This window comes from Nilaparvata lugens, chromosome 1 (genome assembly GCF_014356525.2).
Source record: "Nilaparvata lugens isolate BPH chromosome 1, ASM1435652v1, whole genome shotgun sequence".
NCBI classification, from domain to species: domain Eukaryota; kingdom Metazoa; phylum Arthropoda; class Insecta; order Hemiptera; family Delphacidae; genus Nilaparvata; species Nilaparvata lugens.
Genome location: NC_052504.1, coordinates 12,655,444 through 12,679,897, shown reverse-complemented (window position 1 = coordinate 12,679,897; position 24,454 = coordinate 12,655,444). Strand labels below are relative to the sequence as shown.

General features: G+C 35.8%; 2 protein-coding genes across 5 annotated transcripts in view; one reads left to right on the top strand and one right to left on the bottom strand.

Moving 5' to 3' along the window:
* Positions 1-426: 426 nt before the first annotated feature.
* Positions 427-16,129, bottom strand: LOC111064086 (transcription factor A, mitochondrial). 2 transcript variants are annotated; one of them, XM_022351759.2, is made up of 6 exons: positions 15,620-16,129; positions 13,917-14,080; positions 11,885-12,090; positions 10,628-10,723; positions 6,774-6,977; positions 427-1,040 (listed from the first exon to the last, which is right to left on the bottom strand). In XM_022351759.2, the coding sequence occupies exons 1-5, from the start codon at positions 15,688-15,690 to the stop codon at positions 6,774-6,776; spliced, it is 741 nt and encodes a 246-aa protein (XP_022207451.2). In that variant the 5' UTR covers positions 15,691-16,129; the 3' UTR covers positions 427-1,040. The 2 variants fall into 2 exon arrangements, with proteins under 2 accessions (XP_022207451.2, XP_022207452.2); XM_022351760.2 differs by having other exon boundaries at positions 779-3,746.
* The window catches only part of LOC111064092, a 21,610-nt gene continuing 12,529 nt past the window's right edge, over positions 15,374-24,454 (top strand). For 2 of the 3 annotated variants that reach the window (XM_039430456.1, XM_039430448.1), the window contains exons 1-2: positions 18,095-18,115; positions 22,410-24,101. In XM_039430456.1, coding sequence (XP_039286390.1) covers positions 18,110-18,115; positions 22,410-24,101 — 1,698 coding nt within the window. In that variant the 5' untranslated portion in view covers positions 18,095-18,109. Of the gene's footprint in view, positions 15,395-18,094; positions 18,116-22,409; positions 24,102-24,454 lie in introns of those variants that run through there. The other variant, XM_039430461.1, reaches the window with a different exon arrangement.

Below are 24,454 nucleotides of genomic sequence, written 5' to 3'. Positions count from 1 at the left end.
ATATGGTAACTTCATATTATTTCATAGAATCACTAGTAATCTTATAAAAAACGTAAGTGAAGGGAGTACTATGAGGAAAATTATAATGCTATTGATTTCCTGGTTGCATTACAAATTAAATTAATTTTTGATCCTGTATTAGAATCATCAGCTTGCAGACGCTCTAAGGACCCCTCTGAGGAAGACGCTTCTTCCTTTAGCAGCTACCTTTCGACTCGGTAGGGCGTTTGCAAGTCATTGAAAACAATGGTAATAATTCCAATTTGAAATAGAGACATGTTTCATCAGATTTATCTTAGAGATAGTGTAGGAGAAAAGTTATTTCACGTGAAATGCTCTTAGCATAATCACAAATGATGCCTCCTGAAAGCCTGATTTCTAGGTTAGGTAATATATTAATAGACTTGAAAAATAATAAATTCTCAATTTAAAATTACTGCAAACGTTTAATATAGCTAGTTAAGAACAGAAACCCGTTTTAAAACGTCATGCTCAAGGTAACGTTTTATAAATAAACCTACATTAATATTATTGACATTCAATTAATACTACGTTATTCTTAAAAAAAACAAATCTTTTCAATTGATATTCCAGTCATATCTTACTAAACTCCAATTAAAACAAGTTGAGACTTCTACAAAATGAGACAATCCAGCATCGACGGGGTTGCCAAATTGAATGGAAAAATCGCGATTTCAGGCAATTTGGCAACGTGGATATTTTGGCTAAATCTCAACTTATTTTATTCCGAGTATAGGTATAATTACGCATTTAAATGTTTCTCTTTTATGATTCTAATTTATTAAACACAATAAGGTAATGACTTTCAATTCTTGAAAAATGACTCAAATCAACTTACAGATCTAAAAGACCGAAGTACAACCTCTCATCACAAAATAATATTTTAGTACGATTGATTGTTAGCACCCTCGACTAGTCTCAATCTAAAGTACAGTGAAATCCAATCTAGGAATTCCAGCATCAAGGGGATTCAACCAAATACGTCTTGTTCAGCTTCTCTTCGGATATTAAAATGGTTGCTGCAATAGAAAAATGTTTTCAGATACCCAAGGTTCAATGGAAAGCGCATTTGATGAATGGAATATCTGTAGATTTTATACACTGTAGAGATAGGCTTTATAATTAAAGAAGTAATTGAAATTTCATACAAAATCTTGCAGGAGAGAGAAAGAAAGAATAAAAGATAGATGCACTCTCAAAAATGAGAATATCTTTGAATAATGATTGAAATTGCATGTACAAAACTTGTTTTTATTCATCAATCATGGTAAAATGGAATTTGTACAAAACAGTGAACAAAACACAATAAATTAGCACGAATTTAAATATAGCTCTCAACACGGTATTTACCAAGGCAATCGGAAATCATATCTAGCACGATTTTTCTTAATAACTAGAAAATTCCAATTCAGGAAACTTATTATTTATAAAAAATAATTAGATCGATCGAAGAAAATAAAACACTTCAAAAAGGAATTTTAATACTAAAGGTACTAATTATTTTTAAATTTGGGTTTCGAGTCAACCAAACTATAATGCATTTCTATTTTTATGGCAGAATTTTTTTTCAAATTCATTCTATTTACAAATTAACACTATCAGGACTATCGGTAAGAAACAAATACTACGATAATGGGAATAGACATCACTACAGCATACAAACTGAAAATGGTTAACTGATTTGAATCTATAAGTCTGGTGAGCTTCTTAGAAAAAGTTTCACTGTCTATTTTACTGTTGACACTCTCAAACTTTTCTTGCTCCTCAACTAGAGCCATTACATGATTTTCCACTTTGGATTCTCTATGACAAAGGTTCTCGGTGGTAACGTTAAAATTTGGAAAATTTCGTTCACGTGCAGGGGTCTTGGAAGATGTTTGATCCATTGATATAGGAAACTTCTTTCTATCAACATCTGAAATTGTTTTTTCAACTCCAATAGTCGGCGACTTGAATATCTGTTGATTTGTAGGGGTATTCAGTCTTTTTTCGTTAGAATTGAATACACCTTGACCGGTGATTGGGGTTTCCTTATCAATAGCTGAGGATTTCATTTTTTGTTGATGAATCGATATTTCAGATTTATTTTCATGAGTATCCAGTACATTATTACCAACGATTGATTCGTGTCGATCGGCAGTTAGTGTTTCCGATACTTGTTGATCTACTAACATTTTCTCGTTATAACTGAATCTACCAAGACTCCTAGTGGGAATTTGTTGATTCATAGATGTTTTTGATCTCTTAGGATTAGAATCAGTTGAATCTTGGAAGGTGATCGAGTTTTCTACATTAGAAGCCGGAAAATTGATTGATTGTTTATCTCTAGATGTTGTAGGAAGTTTCTTCTTATAAGAATTCAATGCATTGCGTCCAGTGATTAGTTTTTCGGTATTGGTCGACACCTTGGACATTACGGTGAAAGCATCAACACAATCTCGTTCATTCGTATAAGATGAGGTAGCTTGTTGAGCTTTCAACAATTTCAGTCTTTTTTCATAACTACTAAGCTCTTCTTCACCTGCGACCGATTCTAGTATATCGATAGTCGGGGTTTTCGATAGGTTCTTATCGATTGATACTATAGTTTCATTTTTGTTATCATATTTGAGTTCATCGTTACTTATGATTGGCTCCTCTACATCAATATTCGAGGTTTTGGTTTCCGATAGGTCTTGTACATCAATAGTCGTGGCATTTGTGACTAGTTGATTGATAAGTATCTCCTCATTAGAATCGACAGACTCTTGAGAAGAAATTTTTTCTCCTACATCGTTAGTCGGGGCCTTGAACGTCTTTTGGTCTATTGATGTTTTATCCTGCCTGTTAATACAAGAATTCAATGATTCTCTTGCAGTTACCAGGTTTTCTACATCGATGCGCGGTGACTCCGATGTTACGGTGGAAGCATTAAAATGTGAATAATCTCGTTTATTCGGAGGGTATGAGGATGATTGTTGATCTATCAATAATTTCAGTCTCTTCTCATAAGTTTTCAGTTCATCTTTACCTGAGACTGGTTCAAGTCGGATATCGATTTTTGATAAATCTTGAATTGCAGATTCGTTTGGTCTTTCCTCGTTGGAAAATCGAAATTCCAGTGCGTCTTTGCCAGTATTCGGTTCTCCTGTATCGATTTTCTGGGTTTTCGATGTTTGTTGATCAATCGATATTTCCAGTATTTTGCGATTATTGCTCAACTCATCATGATTGATGATTTTCTCTTCCAGATGGGTATTAAAGGGTTTGATTTTTGTTGGGTTTTGAACTTTAATAGTAGAGGCATTTGTTGGTTGTTGGTGGTAGGTTTCCAGTATCTTGTGATTAGAATCGAGTGCATCTTGACCTGTAATCGGTTCTTCTGTATCGATTATCGAAGTTTTTGATAGTTGTTGATCAATCGATACTTGCAGAATTTTTCTATCATCACGAATGATGATTGGCTCTTTCAGATCGGTATTCGAGCATTTCATTTTAGTTTGTTTTTGAACTTTAATAGTAGGGGCATTTGTTGGTTGTTGGTGGTAGGTTTCCAGTATCTTGTGATTAGAATCGAGTGCATCATGACCTGTAATCGATTCTCCTGTGGACTGTTGATCTACCAGTGTGTTAGTCGTTGTTGTTGTTGTAATGTTGTTGGATGAACGTGGAGCAGTGGTCTGTTGTTGTGGATCACTCGTGCCCCGGTCCACATCTGGCAACTGAAAACCAGGGCACCCCTCATCCTGAATCAAACCGAAAATGGACAAGTGTCAAACGAAGGAACCACCCTATTACTATAATTCGTATTTATTTATCAATAATTTATTATAAAATATTATATCAATTATCACTATAATAATCTATGACTTAATTATTATAAGAAAGTAATTACTTTTATTTGGAAGATATCTTTACCTACAACCCTTACAATTGATGGATAATACGCGGCCTAGCTGTGATTTGTGTTCACATTATGTAATAGGGGAGCTACACGTCAATGGGCTGTTTGAAAATAATATATAATTAGGCTCTAATGATTTAAATTGCTACTGTTAGATGATAAATCAGTTGTGTGGTGTCTATATAGTTGTAATTAGAAATAATCTAAAATCAAAACAAATATAGAAGGCAAGATAATATATTACTGCTAAGGTTGATGCATACTAGAGTCAAATATTTGTGAGGGGAAAACATGATGATTGATAATGATGAACATTGAAAGATCATGTTTGCTGACATACAAAACTGAGATAAATGACGATCTAAAACTCAATGTTCACATTATATTTTGTTTCAGCACATCTTTCTTTCTCTCTCCACATTGAAGAAATGATACAACAATTTTGGCAACCCATATCAAGCTTGGTTTTGATAATTTACATTTACAAAGAAATTAAAAAGCATGCTGAACACAATTCAACAATATGAAGCATTAAGTAGTCAAGATTTTATAAATTCAGAAAAATATTTAAGAATCCTAGTTTAATGCAAGTTAAATGCTGAATTTTATAAATTCAGAAAATATTTAAGAATCCTAGTTCAATGCAAGTTAAATGCAGAATTATACGTTTTTAGATCAGAACATAATTTTGCAATAGATATCTTTGTTAATACATGATAAGTATTAAAGTGCATTCATTGATCAAACAAAATGCTGCGAAACAGGTTACATATTACAGTTAATCTTCAATTCAACACAATCTAAACACAGTATATAAGATTCACCACCACATCTCGCCAAAAGACACATAAATTTGGCAGGAACATTAATTTCAATCTTCGGTATAAAGAACGGATTTTTTCAGAAAATTCAAACTTAATATACAGGCGATCGAAACTGGTGAGTTTATACAGTTACCACGAGAAACATTTACATTTTAGAAATGAAAAAACAATAATAATTTTTCAAGATACAATTTATTCAAAATGCATAAAATAGTTGTGAGTATATGCCATTTACTTTTCTTAGAGAAAATTATGTCAGGAAGGTGACGTTCTTCTTCCCTGAGTAAATTTTCTATTCTCTTCAGTAAGCTCTTCCACACTCGTTCCCATGTATCTTCAGTGATCTACGCCACCTCAATGAATATCGCCGCTTTCAAGTCATCTAAAATGATTTTTTAGTGGGGACATTTGAAAGAGCAAGTTTATCGACATAAACCCCATACTTTAGATGAATTGAAAGCGACGATACGTATTGATGTGGCGTTGATCACTGAGGATACACTGGAACGAGTGTGGAAGCGCTTCCTGGACAGAATAGGGAATTGCCTCAGGGAAGAAGGACGTCACCTTCCTGAATAAAAATTCTCTACGAAAAGTAAATGGCATATACTCACAACTATTTCACTCAAGTTTGATAAATAGTAACTAGGAAAATTAATATTGTTTTTCTATTTCTAAAATGTAAATGCTTCTCATGGTCACCCTGTACTATTATTTGCCGATTAATTGCCGGGACACACATAACCGAACCGGCCCGTGCCGCGGTACGGCCGAGTGTCGGACGTTCTACGGCGAGTGAGAAAACAAATGCTTTCAAACGTGTAGGGACACATACTACCGCACCGCGTCAGCACCGTCACAGACTAGTTCAGTTTACGGCGACGGTGCGGGCTTGTTTAACATAGAGAGTGAAAAACTTATTGAAGAGATACGGAATTTTCCAGTTTTGTACGATCAAAGTGATGAGAAATATGGTTGAATGGAAAAATAAATTAAACCAAAAGTAAAAGTAGAACCAAATAAGTTAAGCCAAAGGTATAATTTTGTAGACATAAAATAATAAAATAAACAACAAAAAGTATAAAAGAAGGAACCCGTGACTGTGTCTTAAATTTCAAATTTAAAACGAATTACGTTTAGATACATAAGGCAGAAGATAACAATTTTGTTGCTGATATATATTTCCGATACATGACTGATTGTGGTATTGTTATTCACCGAAATATATACCAGCACTATGATTCTCATCTTCTGTGTCTACAGGTAATTAGTTTGAAATTGAAAAATATAAATTTAAATCGGATGTAACAAGCTTTAATAGTGTTATATTATTAACAATAGTTTAACACATCAGAAATCAGACCACACAGAACTGAGACACTGCTGCCGCTCGGCTGTCGCACGGATATGTGTGTTCTCCTACCATCATCACCGTGTCACGGGCTTAGCTCGGCCGTACGTCGGCGCGGGCCCCGGCCTTAAGGCAAGCGTGTTGGCTGCCTCTAATTATAAGGTAGTATATGAAAACAATTTGATATGTCTTAGTTGTAAAGAACAAACACTTAGCTGTTATGACACTTAGCCACGTAGTTGAGTAGGCTTATTATTTTCTTTCCTTGATAATAATTACTTTATAATAGAATTCTTCGAGGTAATATCTCCAAGAACTAATCATTCAAAGGCTTATTATTTTCTTTCCTTGATAATTACTTTATAATAGAATTCTTCGAAATAATATCTCCAAGAACTAATCATTCAAAGGCTTATTATTTTCTTTCCTTGATAATTACTTTATAATAGAATTCTTCGAGGTAATATCTCCAAGAACTAATCATTCAAAGGCTTATTATTTTCTTTCCTTGATAATTACATTATAATAGAATTCTTCGAGGTAATATCTCCAAGAACTAATCATTCAAAACCGTAACTGGGGGAACATTTAAAACAACAATTCAAGACCGTTAGTTCCAGCAGGAGACAAGCTTAACAACAATTGGGGCTAATTAAATCTCTTCATCAGCTAATTCAACTCTTTTTCTACTCACCTATTTTTTTATTTGCTTTTTTGCTTTCGGCTCCAGAGCTTCGGTGCGCACAATATCCAAATGTCCCTCTTTGATCATGTTGGCCTCCCAGATCGCCAATTCTCTCTTATAGTTTTCGAAATCTCTTTTTGTCTGGTCTTCGTACGGTTTCTTCTGCTCCTTGCTCAATTGGTCCCATTCTCTACTCAACTGCACCTGCCATTCCTGCACAAAACAGTATTTTTTGGAAATTAGGTACGTCATTATAAGCAGTACTTTTGATTTTGAATTAACAAACTGAAATAAGAAGTCCAGTACGAAAATTAATTAACCGACATATTAATCCACAAAAGTTGATTCCACATACCAAAAAAGGTTTACTTGACCTAAAAAGAAATGAGCCTATTATTATTTTCAAGTAATAAGATGAATTCAAATTAATTTAGTGGGCAATGCTCTATGAAAGTTGTTTTGAAGTCGTATATGAATGTTGTGATGAAGATGTTTTTTAATATTCGATAAACAAGTTGTATAGTCAGGTTCTTAAAAAGAATCGCTTTCAGAAAAACCGATGACAAAGAGTTTAAAAAAGTTGAAGTTATATATTTGTATAAGTAGTAGGCTACTAAGAAACTAAACAACAGAACTGAAGGTTCTAAAAATGCTTTTTTACAGATATTATACAGAGGGGGTGAAAAGTCCGAGAACGGCTTAATATCTCATACACAAAGGTAATTTGACGGTAAGTGTGATTGGGGATCCTACTCAAATTGAAAATACTACTTTACTATGACTATCAAATCTGGCCCGCCATCTTGGAACCGCCATATTGAATGCAACTTTATTTTTTTAAATAGGAAGGTGGTCATGCGATACATGATTTGGATACAGAATTTCAAGAAAAACTGAATGGCGAAAACCGCACATCGATATCTCAAACCGTTCAGAAGATATTCATATTATTAAGTCCGAGAACGGCTTAGTATCTCATAAAAAATGTGATTCCAAGGTGGGTGTGATTGGGAATCCTACTCAGATTGAAAATACTACTTTACTATGACTTTAGAAATCTGGCCCACCATCTTGGATCCGCAATATTGAATGCAACTTCATTTTTTCAAATAGGAAGGATGTCATGCGATACATGATTTCGATACGGAATTTTAAGAAAAAATGAATGGTGAAAACCGCACATCGATAACTCAAATCGTTTAGAAGATATTCACATTATTAATCAATACCATGTAAATCAGAAATAAATACATGAGTGGTATTGATTAATAATATGAATATCTTCTGAACGGTTTGAGATATCGATGTGCGGTTTTCGCCATTCAGTTTTTCTTGAAATTCTGTATCCAAATCATGTATCGCATGACCACCTTCCTATTTAAAAAAATAAAGTTGCATTCAATATGGCGGTTCCAAGATGGCGGGCCAGATTTGATAGTCATAGTAAAGTAGTTTTTTTCAATTTGAATAGGATCCCCAATCACACCACCATCAAATTACCTTTGTGTATGTTTAAGCCGTTCTCGGACTTTTCACCCACCCTGTATAGGTGGCTGTAGCTTGAAAAGTCGTCTTCGAATTTATTTATAATTTTTAAATGTCTAGGTGGTTAGACTACGTTATTTGGGTATGATGATTTTTACATGGTTTTTGTAAAATTGGCTGGTAAACCAAACGAACAAGCTCCTGAAAGATCTTCGAATATTCGTAAATTAAGATAGAATCACACATTCTTCATACAATCATTAGCCTAACTTAAACCATCAAGAAATTATAGAACTCTTAATTTGAATAACAATTAACAATATCCGTTATTCAAAACTCGGAAACAAAGCATTCCCAGACATTATGTTTCTATGAACAAATGGCATTATATTGATAAGAGAAACAATATCTATAGAGAATAACCTTTCGCTGACGTTTGTGTAACCTACAAAGGTGGAAAATAATCGATAACCCAAAGCATTACCAGGGTTTGTTTGAAAAGAGAACTAATCACAAAAAATGCAGTAAAAGCTGAAAGCTCTGTTATTGTTAGGTTAGGCTGGTCACACACCGATTAGTCAAGATAAGACTAGTCACGTTTAGTCACAATACTTCACATAGTTGCTTATGAAGACATGTCTAATTGCAATGACTAATCAGTGTGAGTTGCGTCATAAGCAACAATGTGAAGTATTGTGACTAAACGTGACTAGTCTTGTCTTGAATAATCGGTGTGTGACCAGCCTTAGGCTAGGCGCATACCAGTTAGACAAGACAAGACAAGACATGATCAGACACGTTCATTCACAGTTCTTCATATAGATGCTTATGAAGACATGTCTAATTGCAATGACTAATCAGTATGAGTTGCGTCATAAGCAACAATGTGAAGTATTGTGACTAATGGTGACTAGTCTTGTCTTCACTAACTGGTTTGTGCCCACCCTAACAACAATAACAGAGCTTTCAGCTTTTACGACATTTTTACGTTTCAAGGTCCCCTGAGTCCAAAAACATGATTTTTGTGTGTTGGTCTGTGTGTGTGTGTGTGTGTGTGTGTGTGTGTGTGTGTGTGTGTGTGTGTCTGTGAACACGATAACTCCATTCCTAATTAACCGATTGACTTGAAATTTTTAACTTAAGGTCCTTATACCATGAGGATCCGACAATAAGAAATTCAATAAAATTTAATTCAAAATGACGGATAATGGCTAAAAAAACCATGTTTTTCACGGTTTTTTCGTAAACGGCTCTAACGATTTTCTTCAAATTTATACCCAAGATAGCTATTTATAAGCCCTATCAACTGACATGAGTCACATTTCTGGAAAAATTGCAGGAGCTCCGTAATATTCCTGAGAAGAATGAATTTTGTTAAATTTCTATCACGATTTTCTCAAAAATGACGACCGATTTTTTTCAAATTCGTACCCTGTATAGTTATATCAGCTCTATTATCTGGCATGAGTCTCCTCCCTGAGAAACTAACAGGGGGTCCACCCCATCCTTGAAAAATTTACTTTGTAACCTCCTTCTCGTGTGTGAGGTAGGTAGGTAGAGCAGTTTATTCAAAAGAACACATGTCGATATTTTATCTGTAGAACAGCTGTTTTGACAACTTTTAAAAAATCCTCAAATTTTATAATTATTCAAACAAAGGAAAATGTACTCTGAACACAATAACAATATTATAATCGTAGTTTTAATTATTTAGCCGCCAATCGGCAAAATGTTATTCCCCTAAATTATCCTCGTTTAAGAATGAGGCTTATAGATCAATGAGCAAGGAAAGTTGTGTGAGTGTACCACACCAGATTTTTTTGTGATTAGTTCTCTTTTCAAACAAATCCTGGTAATGCTTCTGGTCAAGTGGTCATGTCTTGTCTTGTCTTGACCAACTGGTGTGCGCCTAGCCTAATAATTCAATATAAAGGGTTTGTTTAAAAAGAGAACTCACCATTACAAAAGATTTAGTAAAAGCTTAAAGCTCTGTTATTGCTATTTTAATAGTTCAATGTACATCCATATTTGGAAGCGTTAATACATTTTGTTCCTTACTTTTTCATCCACTCTTATTCCACATCATACAGTGAATACGTGAAACAATCACATAATGCAATATTTTATAATAGTCAATCGCTCTAACAAAAAAAATCGTACTGTAAGTAATACATGTCTGTATTACTGTAAGTAATAAAGTACGCAGTAAGCTGTAGTAGCAATGCAATATTTTATCATAGTCAATCGCTCTAACAACAAAAATCGTACTGTCTTTTCGTACTCAAATCGTACTTACAGTAATACAGTACGCAGTAGCCTAAAAATAATTATTGTGAAATGATAATTCACAAAGTTCAAAATTATATTCTTCAACTCACATAAAGTGAAAGGTCTCCTCGCTGATCCTTTCTAGCCGCTGCATACATCAAATAAGAAGACACGGGACGTTTGGGCTTCCCCAAATCTTTTGATTTCTGAAACATTCCAATTGTTTATTGCAGATTAGAATTATAAAAATATTTAAAATGATTTGTGCATTAAATTAACCTATAATAAAATGGAAACTGGTAACACGAATCTCACTCTTAATAAATAATATTAGTAGGATCTTTAAAAAGGATTCAAGATATTTTCACAACCCAGAATCAAATAAATTGCAAATTTAATTTGTTCATTAAGATATTTTCAACGGAATTTGTGGAGAATAGCAAACGGAAGCAGCAAGACCTTTATCTATCTAGCTTTCGCCTTATTTTATTTTGTTATTATCTAACCTCAAAGTTGAAAATTTTATAATTATTGGGGAAATCTTTCTACTTTTCAAACAAACTTTTAAACAGTCGTGGAGTAGACGGACTGGAATCGACTAGTCTGAGCATCACCATTTGAAAACACATGCTGCGTCGCCCAATGACCGAGTATAGAGTCGCTTTGCGATTTGAGTGACCAGTCAAATGAGTGTTACTCAAAAATTGATGTAATGTGACGATAAATAAATAATCAATGGCCTTAAACTCCTGAGACAAATGATGTTCGGGCTTCATCGACTTTTCACAAAGACAAATTGGAGGTACACGATCCACAAGAGATAAGTAACTTTTATAAATGATCTAGCACTTTCAACTCTTATTAAGGAGATGGCTCAGTGGTCAAGTTCATGTTATCGCTGAGATAAGTTGAAATTCAAGTGGTAGCAACTACCTCAGTAAACAATGCCGTAGTGCATTCGTGTGACGTCAGCACAGGTAAAGCTCCTACACCAATAAAAACACTAGCTGATATAGATCAGCTGAAATCAACGAATTTTTATTGGTGTAGGAGCCCTACCTGTGCTGACGTCATACGAATGCACTCATTGTCGTCCCTATACAGAGAGAGAGAGAGACGGCAATGATGTACTACGGCTTTGTTTACGGAGGTAAAATTGTAAAATATGCTCAAATTGTCACAACGGGAATAGCAGCACATCATTAATGATGGTTCGGATCGCACCTAAAGCTGTACGTTCACTCATCATCCGCCTCATTACCCATTCACAATACTGGAGTTCATGTGGCCACCACCCTCAGAAAAAATCAAATAAAATACACTGCACCTGTTCGAATAAATTTTTCAATAAAAGATTTGGTGATTACCTTTTTCAAGCGACGTTTTTTCTTCTCCTCGAACACCTCAGTTTTGAGTCGTTTAACAGCATCTTTCTGTTCGTCAGTGAGAGATACGGCGTATTTCATTTTGGCCTTGGCGTACTCATCCATTTCTCTTTTATATCGTTCAATCATCTCCTGTTTCATTTGCAAATCAGCTCCTTCCCATTTCCGAGCTAGTTTCTTACTTAGTTCTGCAATCAAAAAGTAATATTAAGGCGCGTTTAGACGGAATAAAGAGCTGGCACGTAAGTACACACTGAGCTCAATAAAACTGGAGGTAAGAGTGATTGAGGCGAAAATTTTTTGCCTAGTTTTACTTGAAATGAAGAAAGAAAACAGTATTTTTTGCTGGTTTGTTAATTAAAATTTATCAGTAGTTGAAATAAAATAGAAATATCATCCAGTACAGTACTCATGAGAGCCATTTTCAAATGGAACGGTTTAAAGAAATGGAATGCAGAAAACAGCTATTGTAATTATAACATGATTGAATAGCAGTACAGTTTTGGACACTTTTTCATTAATTCTAATTTTAGTTCAGCAACAACAACATTACTCTAAATTTGGCTCTTAAAACAATTCAGTTGCTTGTAGTTGTTGTATTCCACCTGCAAATTTCTTTATTACTTTCCTTGCCGTATTACCATAGGTAAGGAAAATATTGCTTTCCAAAAAAATTAAGGTACCCCAATTTCTAAATTTCTATACGTTTCAAGGTCCCCTGAGTCCAAAAAAGTGGTTTTTGGGTATTGGTCTTTATGTATGTATATGTGTGTGTGTGTATGTGCGTCTGTGTACACGATATCTCATTTCCCAATAAACGGAATGACTTGAAATTTGGAACGTAAGGTCCTTACAATATAAGGATCAGACACAAACAATTTCGATCAAATGCGATCCAAGATGGCGGCTGAAATGGTGAAAATGTTGTCAAAAACAGGGTTTTTCGCGATTTTCTCGAAAACGGCTCCAACGATTTTGATTAAAGTTATACCTGAAATAGTCATCGATAAGCTCTATCAACTGCCACAAGTCCCATATCTGTAAAAATTTCAGGAGCACCGCCCCATCTATGCAAAGTTTGATTTTAGATTCTCAATTATCAGGCTTTAGATACAATTTAAACAAAAATGATCGAGTGGAATAGTTTGAGCATGAGAATCTCTACAATTAATGCTCAGTTAACATTTTCACCTAAAATTAAAAATAAGCTCGAAATTCGAGTAAATGTGATTATCCAATAATTGCAAACTGTTGATTCTATTAAATGATTCACTATTAAGAGATTGATTGATTGATTGAGTACTTTATTTATGTAGATTACAATATATACTGTCTTATACACTTATATACAATAGCTTACAATACAGCAAAATTATAGATGAATTTACATTATATAGACTAAGAAAATAATTGTTGAACTGTATATGATATGAAAAGCAATTTGTAATATAATAACTATAGATAATAATTATATTGTTATGCAGAGATAGCAGACCTCGTGTGTCTCCAGCGTTATTGCCCTGTCACCAGCTGGCTCAAATCTTTGAATAGTAGACTTGAGATGCGCGGGAACACTAGCGTCAAGTGATCAATTTTCATAACGGCAAGGAAAGTTGTGTGAGTGTGCCACACCAGATTTTTTCAGTTTAAGTTCAGCAACTAAACAACAGTAGTTTAGCAACTAGTTTTAGTTCAGCAACTTTTTTCAGTTAATTTTAGTTCAGCAACAACAACATTACTATAAATTTGGCTCTTAAAACGATTCAGTTGCTTGTAGTATTCCACCTACAGATTTCTTTTTTCGTACTTTCTTTATTAAAGGATATTGCTCTTACTCGTACTTAATAATATTAAACTTCCAATCAATTTAAATTGAAATCTGATGTCTGCTAACGATTCCCCGGTCACCAGACTGCGGAGAAGAAGAGACCAGTAACAAGTAAGTAAGTAAGAAAAGATGAAAATTTAATTTTTATGAAGGTTTTAAAACTTGCTATTATAAATAGAAACTTACCAACGATCGAGATTCCGGGATGTTTTTCTTTTAATTCGGGTCTATGAAGACTTGCAAAACGAAAGAATGGTGTGATTGGTTTTTTTGGCTTTTCTGGTAGATTCAATTTTTCTTCGATTGATTGTTTCAATCCAGCTTTCGGTTCAACTGTTAAACAATTCACTCTGAAAAGAGAAATATATCTTACATAGGTCATTTTTGAACGTGAGAATGGAAAATTCCAATTCTTATTTCTCTTCACATTACCTACCTCTAAATCACTTCACTAAACTTCAATATCTATGGTAATATAAACAAATTAGGTTTAGAGAGAAAAATATAGTTAAGGAAGCTCAAGATTTCTGAATCTCTAGAAAACACTTCTTCTGTATAGTATTTTATTTTTTCTTTAAAATTGATTACTCTACCAGACCCTACAGTTGCCTATAAATCTTAATTACCATTGAAGTTACCAACTTGGAATGGTCTCATGGATTAGCCTAATCATCAACTTTTATATAGGAGCATTTCTTCAGCCAATCTTTTAAAATCGACTAACATACTATGTTATTTAATATATGGGACGCAAAATCCAACATCACGACCTATGTTGATGAAGGTCAAGAAGAATTTAAATATGATATACTTGAGGGTCAAGACTTGCTATACGAGAGGTATTTATTCTGTATGAATGCATGGCCGCTGGGTCTATTTTATTGTACTCTTATAGCATTCCATAGGTTATGCATCCTGTAAAGTGGAAAAGACTGTGCGTCTATTCCGTTTGTAATATTTGAGTCAAAGTCAAAATACCCCCGCCACCCTTTTTAAGGTCTCATATCTCAACCCCTTAAGCCTAGTCCACACTATCGCCAAGTCACCAGCCAAGTGGCTTGCCAAGTCGCTGGCGTTGGTCTTGCCATCCACACTAGAATGTGACAATTTGAGGATGCTTGGCTGGCCAGTCACCTTTGCTCTATAAAATCGGAATGACGGCAAGCGAAGAAGAGTAGCCATTCACACTCTCGCGCTCGTCGTAGTCTATTGGGCGATAGTGTGGATGCGGGATTAAGGATGATCACTTTGGATGTCAGTGAAAGTGCACACAAAACCATGCATTACCACGCGTGGCTTGTGCAGATGAGATACAAAATCTGGAAAGAGCCTTAGAAATACCTATGTTGTTACTTGTCTGTAGATGCTCACTCTGAACGATACCAGCAATTGCACGTGTTCAGTGAGTGTTTCTATGCCTCTTTCCAGAATTTTTCTCATCTGCATACGTGGTTATGCATGATCTTTCGCGCATTTGAATATTCATGCATCCTATCCTATGTGAGCAAGCCCTTGAACCAATCCTAGTGAAAGTCCTCACCTAGATACCAATCGCATTGTTGACATTTATTTAATTATTTCAAATAAAATCCTGTAGGTATATTGTTAAGAATTACGAAGTAATAAATGGTTTAATATGGTTAGATATTTTGTCTTTAATGCCGGTATGATAAAAAGTTTGGAACTTTTTGGCAAGAAAATGCACGTTATTAATAACCTTAGAATTCTATAAAATTACGCTGTAATACTTACTTCATTTATTTATAAAATTAACAAGACATTTTCCAATATTTAAGACAAACAAGCAAATCAATTACAAAGTTAATGTGAAAATTGAAAAATACAATAGCCTATATCAATACGGTAGTAAAACACTAATTCTAGGTTACCTTGGCCAAAGAAACTGCCGACAAGATGTTAAGGTGCTAAGTCTGCAAATATTTGAAATCAAAAGCGCCATAGTGTGAAATAACTTTATTTATTCCATTCACTTAAAATATAAATCGAATTATGGAGAAGTAATAAAGTTTTGTACTCGACAAAACTATAAACAAACAGTCCACACTCCACAGATTCACCAATTCATGCGCACACACGCATGAATTATGCCACACTCTCACCAAGTTGCTTGCCAAGCCTGGCCAAGCGGCTCGATGTAAGCTTTTTTTGCTGCTTCCACTCTTTTGTCCAAATGTCGAAGGTGAGTCACTGTGGTAGTTTACTGTTCACTCACTGCACACGTAAAGATTGGTTTTTCGATATTAGAATACCTTGCCGTCTTCTCTTGAAAGCTACGCTATGGACGCTGATCAAAACGGAACAGATTCGAAGCGTTGATTTAACATTGAGAGATAGGACATAAATTTAGCGTAGCTTAGCTTTTATAATGTGAAGGCACAGGATGCACTTCATGCTGCATTCATGTTGGCCCAGCGTCAGTAAGTCAGTGGACTCGAATCAATTCAAGTGGATAGCAAAACCTATAATCCATATTCATTCATAACCCAATCTTCATTGTATTATCATTCATCCCATCATCGTCACCTAGGCTTAAAATACTTCTAAAAAGTCGCCTTTGTAAAATAATAAAAAAGTGTGTGGATAGAGTGGTTTGCCGGCGCTGGTCTTCATTTGCCCACGTTGATTACCAGACTAGGCCAGCGACTTGGCTAACTTGTGGACCCGGCATAACTTTGGTCGATAATCGAGTCACCAAGTGTCGATTGATTGAAAAATCTTGCAATATCGAGATCGAGTCTCGATAGGAACTTGTTCGAAGATCGAGTTTCGAGTTGTGTTTGTGTTTAGTCGATAGTCGATTGTCGTTTACATTTTCTGCTTTTCCAGTTATCGTTTTGTGGTTTGTTTTGATTGTGATTTATGAGGATTTTGAGTAATGCTTGTTTTTGTCAAAATTCATTTACTCCATAGAAATTCTGTCAAAAATCAACTTTTGAGTTGTGTTTAGTCAATAGCCTAATTGTCGTTTTGCATATTGTTTTAATTTTGATAAATAGTTTTGATTTTCCAGTTTTCAAGTAAAGTTTTTGAGGTTAAAACGTAGCAGTGTCAAGCAGTGTATTTATTTGATTTAGGCCTATATCTTAAATTCATATCAAAGTATTTATTTTTAGAAAATGATTACAAAGTATCATAGTGTCAAGCACTGTACTTCTGAGCTCTGGACACTTTGATCTTCGAACTGTGCCCCATACATACAATCTTTCAACAGACTGCCGATTTGTGTTCGTTTTGCTAAAAATAACAAGAGACTAGCTGAGACAGAAAAATAGGTGATAAAGTAAAAAAAACATCGTTTACCACTTCTACTAGTATAAAGCTAAATGCTTCACCCAACGGAATAACTAATAGTAGTCAAACCAAATCTAATGTTAAAAACGGCTCTAACCTCAAACGTGTTGTTGGGAAGGCAAGTAACACTTCCAAGCTTGTTCCTGCTAAAAGAAAAGATTGGATTTTTGTTTCGAGACTGTCAACTGATACTAAGAATGAGGCTATGGTAGATTATATAAACAATTCACTTCTGGTGAAAGATTTTGTGAAGAAATGAAAACAAAACTCCAGTCCAGAGTTATGGCCTGAAGGTGTGCTGGTTAGTGAATTTCAATTTCGGAAAAGACAACAGCCCAGTTCAAAGCCTTTTTTAGGCAAAAGGAGGTAAGATCTTGTAATCTTACCCAAAATCCAACTACAATACTTGAAAGTAAGCATATAACTAGAGATGAGAATCTGAATATCTGTTTTTTAAATGTACAGTGTTTACGTACCAAAATAGATCTACTAAACCTCTGGATAGAAGAGGTTAATCCTGACTTCCTACGCATGTGTGAGCATTGGTTAAATAATGATGAAGTTGACCATTATCGTGACATTCGAAATTTGACTATGGTCAGTGTGCACTGTAGAAATTCTTTGATGTGCGGTGGTAACGCAGTTTATGTTGACAATAGGTTATACTTGGAAGTTAAACCAATCGACCTTGAAATTTTTGTACAGATTCTATTCTTGAATTGTCTGCTGTGTCATATCAGCACAACTCAGTCATTGTCTTATCAGTTTATAGACCACCAAGTGGTGATGTAACCATTTTTCTTGACAAGTTGGTACAGTGTCTCAGTTTTCTTTGCCAGTTTCATTGCCAAATAATAATGTGTGGTGATTTCAATATTCACCTCTAGGAAAACAGTCCCACTGAAAACCGTTTCACCATTCTCATGAAAACTTTTGGCATTTTTATAGCAAACCGAGCACCAACAAGGAAAGATTCATGTCTGGACTCGATTGTCACAACCTTGAATTCATGGGATTACAACATTGAAGTGGTGGACCCTGTTGTGGCTGATCATCATGCTCTAATCATGAAGGTCTCTGGTCTAAGTGAAGCTGTAAACAATATACCAGATTGGTTCTCAAGATACAAATTCACTCATAGAAAGATTGATGAGTCAAATGTCGCGATCTTTGTCGGAGCACTAAAAAGAGTAATCTGGGAGACTTATATCGGTGTAAGTGAATCTGCTATGGCTTTAAGTCTGTTCTTCAACAAGTTCATGAGCATATTTGATGATTTCTTTCCTCTGAGATCAAAGCGGCCTTCTGTATTTGTAGGTAGTAAATGTAATTTAAAAGTAAATTCTAGAAATTTGTGGTACACATCGGAATTAGCCAACATTAGAGCTCTTGTTATTGTTGCTAATAGTCTGTACAAGTCTGCCACGTGTACTGAGATGAAGTTAAGATACTACAATACATATCTCAGAGCCAAGAAAGTTTATCATCAGGAAATTGTTGAAGTCAAGAAATCCAGTATTGAGCGAACTATACGGCATGCTTTGAATCCCTGTCAGGCAGCCTAGAATGTCATAAATAAATCAAGAAATAAACAATCTCTACTGACTAAGAGTGCAAATCCAGATGAGTTTAATAACTTCTTTGTCAACTCTGTCAGATCATGGAGGCAACACCAGGATCAGTGGAAATTGCAGTCATCAGAGTCCCATTTAACACCTCCAGGATTTTTGAATGAAAGCAAGTAACCGAAATGGATTTGATGAAAATTGTTGAAGGATACAAAAACTCAAATAGTCCTGATGTTTATGGCATATCAACAGCTCTATTAAAGTCCGAAATTAATAGCATCAATAGCTTCTCCTCTAAGTGGTCTGATTAACAGCTGCCTGAAACAGGGTGTTTTTCCAGATTCATTGAAGATCTTCAGGACTGTTCCAGTTTTCAAAAAGGGTAACCCGGAAGAGCTGTCAAACTACAGACCCATATCTGTAATACCGACATTCTCCAAGATCTATGAGTCGGTAATGTTTACCCAGCTCTCAACCTATTTCGAGGAGAATATGCTTTTCACAGGATATCAATTTGGATTTCGCAGAGGAAGATCTACTACAGGCGCCGTTTAGTCCCTGATTGATTCTATACTCAGGGCAATGGAGAACAGGCATTCAGTTGCCATGACCCTTTGTGACCTAACCAAAGCATTTGATTGTGTCTCCCATGATATACTGCTTGGAAAACTTGTGAGATATGGTGTTGGTGGAGCCGTCCTGAGAACAATGCAAGATTACCTTTCTGGACGTACCCAGGTGGTTACTCTGGATGGAGCCAAATCTGAGGCACTACAAGTGAGCCATGGAGTTCCCCAAGGATCTATTCTGGGCCCTCTTCTTTTCCTGATCTTCATTAACGATCTCAGCATGGATGGAAAAGCATTATTGTTTGCGGATGACACCACTCTTGTTGCACAGGATGAAGATCCCCAATTGGCCATCCTCAAGTCTGCCCAGTTGCTTGAAGAGGCAAGTTCGTGGTTTGGAGCAAATAGACTGTGCATGAACCAGACTAAGACGAAGAACATGTTATGCACTCTGAGACGCAGACCGCCTTCCTTTGGTGAGCCAGAAGTTAAGCTGCTTGGTTTTATGATAGATACCTCACTGTCATGGGACCAGCACATCAACATGGTCTGCAATCGGCTCTCCAAGGTGACTTACCTGATGCGAAAGTTGAGGAACATGGTGCCAAGAAGCTACCTGACTGCATACCATGCTTTGTTTCACAGCCATATTAACTATGGGATTGTGCTTTGGGGACAGGTGGGTTGTTGTGAGAGGATTCTGCTTCTTCAAAAAAAGGTGATCCGCATCATTACATTCTCACCATACCTGGAACATTGCCGGTCATTGTTCAAAGAACTGCGGATCCTCACAGTCTTCAGTCAGTACCTGCTTACCTCGTTAGTGCTTCTAAAAGAACAGCTACATAAATTTCAAGTGAGAGGCCAGGTTCATGAGTATTTTACTAGAAGACGTAATGATGTAGACCTGCCACAATTGCGATTGGCCAGATCACACACCAGTTTCCCAATTCGAACCCTGAAAATATTCAACAGGCTCCCATTGTGTGTTCGTGAATTGGAAGATAAACAATTTAAAAATGTGCTTCGAGATAAACTCTTCAAACTTCCACTCTATTCCTTGGGTGAAGAGGAGATTACTCGTTTTATTTGTCTCTTTGACATGCCATCTCGATAGTTTTGTAAATTTTATGAGCGTTTATGTTTTAATTTCTATGACGAAATCTATACAGTGTAAAGACTGGTCAAGGATTGAATGAAAATTGAATTGAATTGAATTGAGCTGGAGTATAGGAAGTTTTGTAGGCTGGTACGTGAGAAACTCATCAACTACCCTCTGTACTCACTGAGAGATGATGAAACCAGTGTACTTGTGGGGCAGTTTGAGACTTTTTCATAATTTAGAATTGCAGTCCATCTACAGAGCCACATAAAACAAACTATCTGCAGCCATCTCATGTTATTTGTGTTTTAATTGTCTCAAACTTTGACGAAGTCTGACTGGCGACTGCCGGTCATGGACTGAATATACTGAATTACTGAATAGTTACCGCTGTCATTGCAGCCTGGAAGACAATAAACAGAACAATATAATTACTGAACAACAGCCAGTATAAACTTGAGTCCACCTACTTACTTGATACTTAATGTCGTCGCCAATGACTGGGGGTTTCCAGATCGGCAGTGTCATTTGGTAACCCAGTCATCTGGGATTTGAAGGCGCTGGGTGCCAAAGGGAGGCTCCTCATCCAACTCCGGTAGCAATTACAGGGGCCTATTCAGCAGCTTCGTCCTCAGTGTTGAGCTGAATTTCGTGGACTGCATGTCTTGCACTTCTCATAGCAGAGCATTGAAAAATCTTATGGCCCAAGTTGGGAAACTGATTTAGGTCCCCGCCTGTCTGCATCTCCAGTCTGGTTGCATGTCGCGTTGTGGTTGTGTATGTTAGCCCTTTTTTATAATTAGAAATGGAATACATTGAATGATTTTTATGCATGACGTGATGTTTTATGCCATGATGTGTATGGAATGTCCGTTTTCATGTTGAGAGATGTGGTGGATGCTATTGGAGAACCCCCTGCTGTTGCATTTAATGACTGCCACAGATCAGTCATCTTTCCTGATTTTCTAAAAACCTCAAGAACCGTTCCTGTGTACAAGAAGGTTGATCACAAGAGCTTGAACAGCTTCAGGCCAATATCCATGACTCTAATCCTTGGAAAGATGGTTGAAACAGTCATCAAGAGTCACTCAGCCAAGGTTGTGGGCATACTGAAACGGACTGCTATTATTATAAATGCAGGCGAACATTATGCATATTTCAAGCCCATTTTTGTAAGGCTGGGTATCCTAAAAGTAGTCAGCCACTTCCTTCTTCTCCGCCTCATGTAGGCTATATAAAGAAGAATCAACAAAATTTGTCAACTTAGACTGGGCATCAACAACAACACTGGGCATCGAGAGCTGTTTGACATCCACAGAGTGCGCCTCCAGGGATCGCAGGTGTGCTAAAGGAGTACAGCACTACGCTACTTCAACAGGCTGCCTGCAGGGATGAAGCAGTTGGATCTCGGCGAGTTCGAGATGGGTGTTACCAGTTTTTTGAGAGCCAGGGCTTATCATGATGTCCAGGAATTTTAAAAAGACCTGTCTCAAATGTTATGTGAACAATTTGCCAGTAAGATGTAAGAGCAAGGCCTTAGATGTTGACTAAGTGTGAGTTATCTTGATCACTGTCACCTTGATAAATAGTGTTTTTGTTGTTTGACTTTTATTGTGACATGACGTCATCGATAACACAAGTGTGGTTATGGATGAAGAAGAAGGTATAACTGTCTCGATGCTCTTAAATGAGATGGTGACATAGGTTGCTTGTCTATCGAATTTACCTACCATATTCAAATTGATTTCTGCATCTCAGAATTCAGGGATTGTGCAACTCAGATCTCAGGGATCCAGTCGAGAACTGATGAAGCTATAGCCTAGTTGTTAATTTATTGGAGAGTCAAAACTGCCCAAATCTGGGTTAATGGTCTGAATGATATATCATCCTTATAAATCTTGTGTAAACCCAAAGTCATTCGTATTTATTGTTGGGATATTTACATTTTATATTTATGCATTACACTGGATGTTTAAAAAATGTATAAAGTAATAATAAGATTCTTGTTATTGAATCTTAATTAGATTATTGTACCTTATTTGTCAGTATTGAATCAATTGAGCTTTAGTTACTAACTTCTTCATTACTGTATTTCCTTTTAATAACATTGTAATTCTCATTTTCACAGGCCAGCGACTGTTGGTATAGGCGATGGAGGAATAGGTGGAGCAATGTGGCAGATAATCAGGCACCAATTAATCCAACCGAAATCAAACAGCCTCGATGTGAAGATGAATTGTCGAACATTAAATATTCATCCACCATGAAGAGAATTTTAAAAACGATCAAAGATGATATAAAAACTGAGGTAACCACTAAGAAGCCTAAACTGGTTTCAGGCCACAATTATGAAACACATATACAAGTTTCAAGTTGTTGTGATAGTAATGAAATTAATAACGATTGTAGTGGAAGCAAAGTAATAGAAGAACCTGACAAGGAAGAGGTGATAAACAGAATAACAAATAATCAATCTACAGTTCAAGAAAGTCCACTAATTACTTCATTTGCGGAATACAGTGATACTAGAGCACAGTCAAATTCATTGGAATTGAAAAATAGTTTACAACTAGAAATAAGTCCTAATAATTATACAACTAGTGTTTTGAATGAGATTGACTCTAGTCTAGGTCAGATAAATGACGTCTATTGTTTTAAAACTCAGGAGATTGCTTCAATTTTCAAGACTGATGAAAGTGTTGAAGGTGTAGGAGGAACAAACTGTGGAACATCAGAAGGAGTAGAGGAAATGAGTGATAAAGCTTATATAGATGGAAATGAGAGAAAAGTTGGTGATTCGAAAACAGAAAACAGTTTCAGCTGCTCTCTTAATGGGCCAATAAATGCTTTTAGTTCTGAAAATATTCCGCTGCAAACTGTATTGAGTGATGATATTACTAACCAAATTACAGCTTTGTCAAATTATGAGAGTTCCTGTGTCAATGGTAATGTTGAAAATGCTATACAATTTGAAAGCTGTGCGGTTATCCCTGAGTATTCCGGTTTCCCTAATTTTGCTGTAAACATCCTTGAGGGAACTTCCCACAGTTGTGATAAATCTAAAAAATTGGCCATTGAGTTGGAGGATACCCAAAACTTTGTTGAAATGATCAATGAGTCAGTGTTTCCAATAGCATCCAACTTCGAGGAATCAATTAACAGATCCAATGAACTTGTCACTGAGTTGAAAAGTGTTGGTTTGGACTTGTGTGAAAAAGATCAGGATAGTTTGGAGTTGATGAACAGTACTTTCATTCGTCATTCGGAAAATAGTGTTAGTAGTGATAATTTTGACTCTTGTCTAATGTCGGCTGAATTTCAAATCCCGGGATTGTCGTTGGGTAGCGATGATATCTTTGAAAACTATCGGAATAGTTTGTTTATGGAATCGAATTATATGTTTTGTGAAAATTGTGACGATTTCCATATGAATGAGGTTAATGACTGTGAGCACATCGATAATAATTATGAAGAAAATGAATCTTTCAAAAACTCGGAAACTGATCAGCAATCCAAGTCTGAAGAGAAGGAGAGAATCGATACCAATAATAAGGAAGAGGAGGTGTGTTCGAAGGATGGAGAAGATTTTAATAAGCGATTGAACCTTCCTGAAAGAAATGTTCAAAGAAAACAAGGCGAAGGAAAAATGAAAAAAGGCGAAAGATATTTGCCCAAATTCAAGGCGAAAGTGGTGGCTTATGCAAAGGCACATACAATAAGAGCAACTGTATTGAAATTCAATGTGAGCAAGTGTTCAGTCATTGAATGGATACGGGCCAAATCGAGGGAAAACAAGAAGCAGAACTTTGAACCTTATAAGGTTAGTGAAACACTACTGTTATAGATTTAGATTATTGTCTACCATCATATTACTTGTAATTTATTGTCTAAGTGCTGGTTTCACAAAAGTCGATTGAATTTGAGAACCAATCAGAAAAGCCGTCTTATCAAAACGGCCTTCTCTGATTGGTTCTCGTGAAATTAATCACGGTTAAAATTTAACCGGATTTTGTGCAACTAGACCTTATTCTCTTGAAAATAATTGAAAGTATCACATCCAATTATCTACAAAGGCTCCTTTGTGCCATTTTCATTAAAGTTTTTCACATGATAATGCATTGACATCTTGTGAGACCGGACTCTCAGGATATCATGAGGGTTAAGGAAATATTA

Coding starts and splice junctions, on each gene's coding strand:
- LOC111064086 (XM_022351759.2), bottom strand. CDS start 15,690: ATGGCGCTTTTGATTTCAAATATTTGCAGACTTAGCACCTTAACATCT. Junction 14,081..15,619: donor CGGCAGTTTCTTTGGCCAAG/GTAACCTAGAAT, acceptor TTCTCTTTTCAG/AGTGAATTGTTTAACAGTTG. Junction 6,978..10,627: donor GAGGAGACCTTTCACTTTAT/GTGAGTTGAAGA, acceptor TGTTTTGTGCAG/GAATGGCAGGTGCAGTTGAG.